The following is an 11,872-nucleotide window of genomic DNA, read 5'->3' as shown; positions in this document are numbered from 1 at the left end:
TGTATCAAGCAATAACTTCTCTTAAAATTGTTTTATGTATGAAAGTTTGAATTACGATTAGCATTATTGCACTTTTTATGGTGTTGGCTTTAATTTTATGCTGAATATATGAACGATTATATATGTGATATATCTTTCACAATCGTTTTGGCTAACTATTTATCCAAAATGATTATTGTTAAATGATTTCACTTATTATTGCAGTTGAATGGTCTTTATTACCAATTGCTATACGACATTATTGTAGATGTCATACTTTACTTTATTCACGGGCATATTTATAGTTTAATAGTGTCCAAACTAGGATATATGCATGTGCTTAAATAGTTTACATTAGATTACACTTAGCTTAATCATTCCCCCGTTACATCATATATCACCCTATCAACACTATCAAAATATGTTTTGGGAAATTGGTCCCATTATCCCCAGTCGGAGCCACTACACCAAACGGAAAAGGAGTTGCCAACCAAGGTCCGGACCGGGTGGTTTTCCCCCATGTTGTAGCAACAATTTTCGAGGCTTCAACATTTTGGTGCTAGAAGGAGGGCCTAACTATGAATGGCAAGTAAATTCAAACCAACAGGCCATTCTAAGAGTAAACTCCCTCACCCTCACCTCCAACTTCTTGATCGCATTCCAAATATCTGAATCCTAAGCAAGAAGTTGTAAAGACACCCTTAGAATCCACTACTGAAATTCCAAAGAAGCCAGATCATTCTTCTTCTATAGAAACCCCTGAAGTCCAATCTTTGATTCATAAGTTACAGGGGATTTCGATATCTCAAGAAGAATCTGAGTTATCCCAAGATAGTGTTACTTCTCAGTTTCCCTCATCTCAAAGGTTGACTAGAGCACAGAGTGAAAAGTTTGGGATCCCCCCATTCAAATTCCCTCTACCAAGCTGTAAGAGAGCTAAGAAGACACCATTTGAATCCCATAGTGAGGTTCTCTCATCATCACCTCAATCATCCTCATTCATTCCATCTGTCTCATCACAAGATCAATCACCCACCTCACAACTCCAGATCGTGATTTACACAAGTACTAGAGCACAAGCCTCCTCTACCCAATCACCTTCAACCACTGGAACATCTTCCTCTACGCATACACCAACGATGGGTCAAAACCCTCCAAGGCCATGGACAAATGCAGGAGTTGTGCGGATGGTAGGGCATTTACATCAATTTCCAGCCCATCCCAAAAATTGGCTACCAAACTTCAATCCTGATAATGGCCTACCAGCTGAAAAACACATAAACAATTTTATGTTTTCCATTAATCTAAACGAAGTAGTAGATGAAGATGCAGTTGTAAGATTATTTCCTTATACCTTACAAGGATCAGCAGGATCATGGTACTTTTCATTACCATCAGGTTCTATTAATAGTTGGGATGCCTTTCAAGAGCAGTTCCTAACCAAATTTGGAGATGACAGATCCACGGCTACCCTTCTTAATGATCTCTCCAATTTGAAAGTTGAACCTAAAGAACTGATCAAAGACTTCAATTCTCGTTTCAAAAAGTTATTTGAATAAAATACCAACGGCATCCAAGCCCAGCGATGAAGTCCAAAATGAATGGTACATTTCTGCTCTCCCTTCAAATGCAGCTTTTTTTGTCGATAGAGCTGCCAAACCAACTTTCGCAGTAAACATGAAAGAAGCAGTAGCTGTAGAAAAACGAATTCTAGCCTTAGATAAGAAAAATGCTTTAGAAGAACGAAAATCCAAGAAAGTGACTTTTAGGGATGAATCCAAGAAAAAACCACCTAAAGATCCTTTTGATCTTGAAGGTTTACAAAATATCCTCAAAACCATGTCTAATGAAATGGTTGATATTAAGAAACAAGTATCGGAGACTTCCTCAAAGAAATCCTTCATACCATATAAAAGGAATCCCTTCGCTAATCCTAAGCCTCCAAGCACTATATCAAATGCTGAATCAGATATGGAGGGAGATGAAGTCTCAACAACTGAAGAACAAACAGATGATGAAGAAGTGGTCGAATTACAAGGAATGTGGGATTTTATCCTTCGCAATGAAGATACATAAAAAGCACTACCTGTTGCAACTCGGAGTAGAAGCCCTGTTGATTTACCACAAACAAATCCAAACCAAAAGGTATCAACTTCAGCTCCCAAGGACAAAACAACAAGTAAGAAATCTCCATCTAATTCTACCCAAACCGTTCCTCTTCAATCAAAATCTTCACCTCCAACTAAAACCCTAATAGTATCTGATATAATGGAATATAACATTGTGGATGATATGAAAAAGACTAGGGAAAACATTACTTTTCATGAGCTTAGCAAGTTGAAACATGAGCAGAAGTTGCTACTAAAAGAACTCAAAGCAGTCCCTACTTTTCCTCTTCCTGCTGTTGTAGTCTCACAAGCTGCCCAAGAAATGGGAAGGTCCCCTAACACTTCACTAGACAGAATCGATCCTACCGATATTGCTCCAATTGGAGGAAGATCTAAATCCCATACTCCTCCATTTTTGTTGACTTTTGAAATTTTCAACAAAAATCTACACAATTGTTTAGTTGACTCTGGAGCTTCATCTAATATTTTACCAAGAACAGTTTGTGTGAAATTGAATGTTCAGCCTCAAAAATCTGTTGTGCGCATTGTGCAGTTAGACCAATCCCAAGTCGAAGTTATAGGGGAACTTAATCAAGTTACCATTAGACTTTCATCGAACCCTAAAGTGTGTCAAGTCATTGACATTCTTGTAGCTAATATTCCCGAGTTCTACGGCTTAATCCTTAGTAGAGACTGGTCAGAAAAGCTCCATGGTTATTTTGCAATTGACTGGTCTCACATGTGGCTTCCCTATAATGGCAAGCCAAATCAAATAAGGGTTGATCACGAAAAACATCAAAAGTATATTGTTACAAAACTAGAAGGAGAGAATGAACCAGTCGCATATAGCAACAACATCATCAGAAACTACTCAGTTGAATCATTTCTAGGAAATTTTAATGCAAATACTTCACCTTTCTTGGAAAATTTTGTTGTATCGCAAGTTGAAAACTTTTCTCAAACATATACTTCTAAGTGTATAAATTTTGTAGATAAACCTGTAGTTAGCTCTTTAATTAGCCAAGACGGGGAAAAAACTATGTTAGCATGCAGACTTGAATTTGATTGCACAAACAACACTGTTGAATATGAAGCATTAGTTCAAGGACTATATAAAGCCATCGACCTTAATATCAAACACCTTCAAGTGTTTGGAGATTCGGAAATTGTGATAAAACAGGTAAGAAATACTATACAATTTTTATCTGGACATTTGAAACATTACCAATCGTTATTCCAAGACCTTACTTCTCACTTTACATCGTTTAATATTTCCCCTATCCCAAGACTCTAAAACACAAGCACCGATCTTTTAGCTAATGTGACCTCCAAGCTCATTCCACCCGGAGATTACAGTCCCGGTCGCTTTTCTATTGAATTGATTTTTAGTCCTTCAATTCCCAACAATGTCACCAATTGGCGAGTCTTTAATAATGATCCAGATATCATAAGCTTTTTGACATCAGAAGGTTCTTATGATGACCAGATAATTGATGAAGATCAACATGACAGCCAGCTTAAGCAAGAAGCAACTATGAATGCTATACCTAAGTCTATTGTTAAGCTGGAAGATTTATATGACCTTAAGGACAGATTCAAAAGACTCACCAACTCAAAACTTTAGAGTTCAACTTTGAGGTTTGAATTAGTTAATCTTGGAACTAACCTTAAACCTCAAAATATCAATCTAGGCCTTGGTCTTACATCAGATGAAAAATCAGCCTTCATACATTTGTTGAAGAAATATAAGAATGTCTTTGCTTGGAACTATGAAGATCTTAAAACATACGACACTTCTATAATTCAACATACCATCCCCATGACATCTGATGAAAAACCTATGCAGCAAAAATTGAGAAAGATTCATCCCAATTTAGAAAATCAGATTAAATCTGAATTGAATAAACTGCTGAAAGCCAAGATTATTTTCCCGGTCAGACATTCCAGGTGGGTCTCCAACCTTGTCCCAATCAGAAAAAATAAATAAATAAATAAATAAATAAAATAAAAATAAAAATAAAAATAAAAATAAAAATAATAATAATAATAATAATGGTGATATTCAAATATGTATAGACTTCCGCAATCTCAACAAAGCTTGTCAGAAGGACAACTTTCCATTGCCTCCTATGGAACAGATATTGCAATCAGTTGTAGGCTCAGAACTAATGTCTTTCCTGGATGGATTTTCAGGTTATAATCAGATTCTAGTACATCTAGATGACCAGCTAAAGACTACATTTAGAACCAAATGGGGCACCTATGCCTATCAGAAGATGCCATTTGGATTAATCAATGTTGGTGCAACGTTTCAAAGAGCCATGGACATAGCTTTCAAAGGTTTGGTAAACAAATCAGTGGTAATCTATTTAGATGATATAACTATATACTCCAAAAAGCATAGTAATCATCTGAAAGATTTAAAACAAATCTTTGAGTGTTGTCAGAGGTACATAATTTCTCTTAATCCCAAGAAATCTTTCTTTGTGTTAAGTGAAGGAAAACTCCTTGGATTCATTGTATCCAAAGAAGGGATTCACATTGACCCTGATAAAATAAGAGAAATTCCTGAAATTCCTTTACCTCATAACAAAAAGTCTATGCAATCTTTCCTAGGTCAAATAAATTTTGTCAAAATATTTGTCCCTGACTTTTCACGAATTGTTTTACCTCTTCAATCCATGATTAAGAAAAAATCTATTTTTAAATGGGGACATACAGAGCATGAAGCCTTTGATTTGATTAAACCAGCAATCGTGTTTAGCAGCTCCAAATTTTTCTAATCATTTCATTTTATATGCTTTTGCTTCCGAGAAATCATATGTAGCTATATTAAGACAAGTCAATGATGATAAAGCCGAAGCACGAATTTCTTTCTTTCGCTCCAATTTACAGGGGGGTGAATTGAACTACTCAAATGTTGAAAAACAAGCTTTTGATGTTTTCAAATCAATAAAGCATTTCAGACCCTTTCTCCTCAAAACCCACACCAAGGTAGTAGTACCATTCTCAGCAGTGAGAATCTATTAATACAAAGGGATCTAGGTGAGAAGAGGGAAAATTGGGTAACAAAACTGGAAGAATATGACATTGAAATCAGACCAGCGAAAATTGTAAAAGGTCAAGGTTTTTGCAAAATGTTAGCAGGAGCATCCAACTTATCAACGCTACAAGATTCAGGTGATGATATACAAATATACGGGGTAAGCCTTAATGACACTGAATCCAGATATGTTGATATCATCTTTTATTTAAGAAATGGGTATTCCCCTACACAAATAAGTTACTAAAGAAAAAGGGCTTTGAGGCTAAAATTTAGACAATACCAAATCATCAAATATGTGTTATTTAGAATAAATTATGACTTTGTTTTTCTTAGATGTCTTGAAAAATCTGAGGCAGAAAAGGTTTTGCAGGAATTCCATGATGGACCAGTTGGTGGACATTTTGGAGGGGACACAACCGCACATAAAATCCTACATGTTGGCTATTATTGACCAACCTTATTGAAGGACACACACAATTATGTAGGGAAATGTAAAGTTTGTCAAACAGCTGCTGGCAGACAGAGGAAACTCGCATTACCATTGCAGCCAATCAACATTGAACATCCATTTGAACAATGGGGACTGGACATAATAGGTGAGATCGTTCCTCACTCCTCTAAGTAGCATAGATACATCCTTACAGCAACTGATTACTTCACAAAATGGGTGGAAGCAATTCCTCTTAAGGTATCCAATTATGAAAACAACATTGAATTCATCGATCAGTTTATTATTACCAAATTTGTTCTGTCATCTGCCCTTATGTTTGATAATGCATCTTCTTTTTCAGGCAATGCTATGACAGAATTTTCTCTTAAAAGAGGTTTTAAACTTAAATACTTTGCTAACTATTATCCTCAAGGAAATGGCTTAGCCAAATCTACAAACAAAAATCTCATAAGGATTATTAAACGAACCATTGATCAAAGTCAGAAAAATTGGCATAAGTCTTTAATATTTTCTCTATGGGCAGATTGAATAACATAGAAGGCCTCCATAGGCACTTCTCCTTTTAATTTGGTCTATGGGAAAGAAGTTGTCCTCCCTACAAATGTAGTTATTCCCTCTCTAGCCCTAGTTCAATTTATTGAAGAAACTCCTTCCTCTTCTATGCAAGTGAGACAATTACAAATCCTTAAGCTTGAAGAAGAAAGGGAAAAGGCCAAAATTACACACGCACATCATCAACAGTTAGTCAAAGCTTCCTTTGATGCAAATTCTGTAAGTTCAAAATCCTTTCAGCTCGGAGACCTGGTATTGAAATGGGATAAAGCACACAAGGAAAAAGGTAAGCATACCAAGTTCCAACGAATGTGGCTTGGCCCGTTTCAGATTGTGGAACAAATAGGCCCATCAACCTTTTTATTGCAAGATTTATCAAGCAAGAGAGAATCTCTACCTGTTTTTTTTTTTTTTTACGAAATCGGGTGCTGTTTATAATTCAAAAAAGAAAAGGAGGCAAAGCTATAGGAGTACAGACTTAGAGCTTGAATGGAACGGCTGCACTTTGACTATTTTGCTACAATGTGCTAATCTCCGGAGGTTTTTGACCTGAGGATGACTGTTACAAGTATAAATTCAGACAAATTGGAAGAGGAGAAAGCCAGCTTTGCAAAACATCTTAATCTGAATTTAAAAGCCGGATCCGCCGTGCACAAGTATCCTCTGGCAACTTGAAGAGTCTGTGGTAGTTTGCACTTGAATTGATAAGAGTCTCCAGCATATAATTTTCCATGGAAACATGGATATGAGAGCGGAAAAATTGAAGGGCGATAGAACAACGGCGAACAACACCTGATTCTAGGTCATTGCAGCCAGCAAATTGGAAGGGATAAGGATCAAAAGCATGCAGTGAGACTTCTCGGGATTCACTAGAGAGAGCAGGAAGCAAAGGGCAAGAGGAAACGGGAGGACAAGGGTACAAAACATACAGCAGAAGAGGGGAACCAAATCAGAATTGCAGAGGATTTAGACAGAGGTCTCCTTAAACGGTCGAACAGAAGATGATCTTAAAAGGAAAAGCATTAGTCAAAAGAAGATCAGGGTAGATATTGAAATGAAACTTTGTTGTTGCAGAAAAAATTCCCTTTGGTTCTTGAGCAAGCTTGACTGGCGAACTTGTCTACTTCTCGATTTAAAGTGCGTAGGACATGAAAGAGTTTAATCTCCCCAGATTGGCTGATCATGCTTTGACATCTACTGATGATTCGCTGAATATGAATATTTGAAGGCAATCTCTTGCTAATAATGAGACTGATGATGATAGCGGAGTCCCCAAAGATCCAAGCTTTCTTAATGCCAAGGTTTTGAAGTTGGAGCAAGCTTTGATAGAGAGCCAGGGCCTCAGCTCTATTGTTGGAGAGATTTCCCAGACCCCACTCAAAAGAAACGAGGGGTTCTCCTTTAGGCGAATAGATGATTCCCCCTGCTCCCACACCTCCCGGATTAGACTTGGAGGCGCCATCGAAGAAAATGATATGAGTGTTGTTGTTGGAGATCCATTCAGTGAATTCACCCTGCTTTAATCTTATGTTCTAGTTATGACCAGAGGTATTGGAATAGCTATTGTAATTGATTGCTGGAGAGAGGTTGCTACACTTATCTATCAAATTCTTGATAAAATCTCTCTCTTCATTGCAGAAGCTAGCCATGTCGATTTTCTTAGAATTCTTGGCAGCTATGGATTCTATAGCCAGACTTTTGGCTTTATTGCAAAGAAGTCTGGTTAAGGTCTCCTGGCCCCTAAAGACCTTGTGGTTTCTTGCGATCCAAAGTTTCCATAAGAGAGCGTAAGGGAGGGCATCCCATACCGTCTTGACAATGTTATTTTTCTTATTTGGCCATGGATAGCTTTTCTTCCAGATGCTTAGGGCTTCGCCAATGGACTGATGAGGATTCCATATGAGAGGGACATAGGGGACTATACATTTCCAACAAGAGATAGCGAAAGGGCGTGAAATAAAGAGATGTTGCATGGTCTCTTCAGCTTCAAGACAATTCGGACATTGAGAAGGGCCCAAGATGCCTCTCTTTTGCAGGTTTTCAAAGGTGAGAGTCTTCCCTTTTAAAAGGGTCCAAATGAAGAATTTAACCTTGGGAATGGCTTCAGCTTTCCATGTTTCTCTCCAATACGTTCATGGAGAAGTGGGGAGATCCCTATTGCACAGAAAATTATAACCTTCCTGAATTGTATAGCTTGAACCCGTGGGATCCCAGCGGAAACCGTCAGCTCCATTTTTATATAGAGGTGCGATGTTGTGAAGATGGTTCTGAAAGTTATTAAAGGATTCTTTGAGATGATCAGGGATGGGAGGGAAGCTCCGGCCTATCCATGCCTGCGTTTTTGCATCCCAATGAGATATTTGATTTAAGTAGTATACTCCCCTCCTTTGGAAGTAGAGAATGATTGGTTCCATACCTGTAAAGCTGTTGATGGCTTTATTTCCCATAATCTTATCGCTTGCAATGCTGACTTTGTTCCCACTAGTGGTAACTATTGAGACATTTTGAGCCATAAAAGAAATGGCTTTTTTACAAAGTCTCCATATACCTGTGATGTTCCTTACCGGGATTTCACTAACTAACACTTGTTGCCTTGGAGTATTAAGATATTTGACCTCAATGACTCTTTTCCACCAAGCTTGCTGCTCCTCTAACAATCTCCAAATAAGCTTGCCACCGAAAGCTAAGTTAGTGAACAAAGGAGATCTGATTCCAAGCCCGCCTTTTTCCTTGTTCTAAATAACTTGTTTCCAGCTGACCAAGTTAATTTTTTTCTTATCGTTCTTTCCTCCCTTCCATAAGAAATGTCTAATAATACTTTCCATTTTGTGATGAAAAGAGGTAGGCGTCTAAGCTAAGGAGAACTGATATAAAGGAAGCGAAGACAGCGTAGAATTAAGGAGCACCATTCAGCCGGCTAGGTTGAGCCAAAAGGATCCCCAGTTGTGGACTTTCTTTTTAATTTATCAAGAATTTTGTCCCAGATTTCGGCTCTAGCACGACCCATGCTTACTGGCATTCCCAAGTAGCTGAAGTGGTCCCATTTTAGCTTGCATGGCACCCCAAAGATGATGGATAGATTTTGAAGAGTTTGGGCTAAAGAATTCCAGCCGTAAATGCAACTCTTGAGATGGTTAATCATTCCTCCAGAATATCTCATATACTTATCAAGAAGGAGCTTGAACCTTTGGGCAATTATTGTAGAATCTCCTCCAATCAGTAGGGTATCATCAACAAATTGAGAGTGGTTGATATTTTTCACTCCATCTTCAAATTTGATTCCGGTGATGAGGCATGCTTGTCTCTTATGATCAAGGACACAACTGAAAGACTCATCCATTAAAATGAATAAGTAGGGAGAGAGAGGGAAACCTTGCCTCAATCCTCTTGAGGATTGGAAAGCAGGCTTGGGTCTTCCATTGATGAGAGGGGCAATCCAAGGTCCAGATATGCAGGTTTTTATGAGGTTAATGAAGGAGGGAGAGAAGCCCATTTTTTGAAGAGTAGCAAGGAGAAAGGAGTGTCGGACTCTGTCAAAGGCATTAGCCAAGTCTAGTTTCAAAATGAAGCCCTTTTCCTTTCTAGAAAGGCTTGAGTTAATGGCTTCCTGGACAAGTAAGATAGAGTCGGAAATATGTTTGTTGGCCATAAAACTGCCTTGATTTTCAGAAATAAGGCTTGGCAAGAGAGGCTTTAATCGAGAAGCAAGGATTTTCGTGAAAATTTTATATGAAGAGTTGCATAGGGAAATAGGACGGAAGCGGGAAAAGGTAGAGGGGCGGCTCTCTTTAGGGATGAGAGCAAGATGGGTTGAATTTGTGAAGCCTCCCATTTTATTTTTCCTTTGTATCCATTTGTAATACTTGATGAGGTCCTTTTTGATGGTTTCCCAGAATTCCCTGTAAAAGCAGATTGGGAAACCATCCGGGCCTGGAGCTTTGTCAGGATGGAGGCACCAGATTGCTCCCAAGATTTCTTCCTCTTTAATTTCTTCATTCAGTCTTTCATTGGCTTCAGCTGATATTTTATTTGGCATATGCTGTAAGAAATCAGTGTAATTCTCCTCTTCCCCTTTTTCTGTCAGGAGCTCTCTAAAATGAGTTGTAGCTGCGTTTTTAATGGAGGCTTGATCATTATGCTGGTTGCCTGCGCTGTCTATAATAGCTGTTATATTGTTTCGAATTTGTCTGACAGTTGCTTGCTTGTGGAAGAAGGATGTATTCCTATCCCCGCTATTCAGCCAAACCTGTCTTGATTTTATGCGCCATTTTTCTTCCTCTTCTCTTCTGATGTTGTAGAGATGACTGTAGAGATCCTCTTCTTGACTTTTACTTGCTTGAGTGTATTCTTGGTTTTCCATAGCATGGTGTAAATTTTCAATCTTAGCCTTTACTTCCAACTTCTGTGCTTCTGGTTCTTTATATTGGGATTTTGCCCAGTTCTTGGGAGCGAGCCTGACATTTCTCAATTTACTTTCCCATATATAGCTGGGCGAACCTTCTATATGCTGGCGCCAAGTATGCTGGACTAAATATTTGGCAGCCGGAATATGATTCCATAAGGGACTATATTTAAAAGGGATAGGCCCCAGGGGGCGATGGGATTGAAAAACTAAAATAGTGGGATAATGATATGATATAGTGAAGGGGAGAATAGAAGCATGGATTGCAACAAAGGATGAGAGAAAAGAAACATTTGCCAATATTCGATCCAGCCTTTCCATTATATTATTTTTGCCAAGCCTGCGGTTGCTCCAGGTAAACTTGCGGTTCTTTGGGACAATATCAACGAGATCTACGAGCTGCAAAACGTGCTCCAACTGATTTCTGAAGGGGTCAAGGTTGAAGCAGCCGCCACGCTTTTCATTAGCGTGAAGGATAAGGTTTAGGTCGCTGCCTACAATTATATTGTTGTTCTCTTCCTCTGCAATGATGTTGCTGAGAGAAGACCAGCAAGCCTCCTTATCTCTGTAGTGAATCGGGACGTAGACATTGAAAATGATTAGCTGGTAACTGCTCATCTTATTCTGCAAAGTAGTCTTTATCCAATGTCGTTCCACTATTTCTGCTATCTTGATCCATTTGTCTTGGAGCCAAAGAGTGGCGATTCCCCCTGAGGCCCCTCTAGATTCGCATACACTTCCTTGATAAAATTTGTGCTTCTCAATAACTTGATTCATCTCTGCCTATCCTAGCTTTGTTTCTTGGAGTAGAACTATCTCTGGTCTTTCTTGTTTTAAGAGATCTTTTAAGGCGTTTGTTTTGGAGGGGTGCCCCAATCCCCTGTTGTTCCAAGAAAGCGTTCTCATCATTTCAATGGAGTGCGAGGAGGTGCTCTTCCTCCAAGATCTTTGTTTGTTGAGTCCTTGTTTATCTGTCCTTGTATATAGGACTCTATAGGACTCTGAAGACCCAAAGCTATGTCTTTTTATGCATTTTCATCTCTATGTTGTTTAGTCGATTTTCGTCTAGGCTTCTTTTGGTTTTCAGGAATGGATCCATGCTCTTTAGAGCTGCTTCTAGTGGTTCTGGGGGGGGATCAGAAGAGAGGGAAGAGGAAATGGACAAGGGGAGGGAAGGATCAGAAGGAGATTGAATCTTAGGAGAAGGGGGATCCTCGGGTTGGGAAAGGAGGTGAAAGGGATTGGAAGAAGGAGAGGAGGAAGGGGATCAGGCCGGCTAAGAAGGGGAAGAAGGGAAGAGGAGGGGGGCAGAGAAGGGGGGGAGGGGTTGGAAG

At 38.8% G+C, this 11,872-nt stretch overlaps 1 protein-coding gene across 1 annotated transcript; it reads right to left on the bottom strand.

Moving 5' to 3' along the window:
- Positions 1-1,183: 1,183 nt before the first annotated feature.
- Positions 1,184-11,315, bottom strand: LOC149138207 (uncharacterized). The gene is made up of 3 exons (XM_089450285.1): positions 10,058-11,315; positions 1,544-1,672; positions 1,184-1,245 (listed from the first exon to the last, which is right to left on the bottom strand). The coding sequence occupies exons 1-3, from the start codon at positions 11,313-11,315 to the stop codon at positions 1,184-1,186; spliced, it is 1,449 nt and encodes a 482-aa protein (XP_089306411.1).
- Between the last annotated feature and the right edge of the window lie 557 nt (positions 11,316-11,872).

The sequence above is a fragment of the Pinus tabuliformis genome, chromosome X, assembly GCF_031772625.1.
Source record: "Pinus tabuliformis cultivar Carrire ecotype Pingquan chromosome X, CPIR1, whole genome shotgun sequence".
NCBI classification, from domain to species: Eukaryota; Viridiplantae; Streptophyta; class Pinopsida; order Pinales; family Pinaceae; genus Pinus; species Pinus tabuliformis.
The sequence above is the reverse complement of the archived record's forward strand: the minus strand, read 5'-3'. Positions and strand labels throughout refer to the sequence as shown.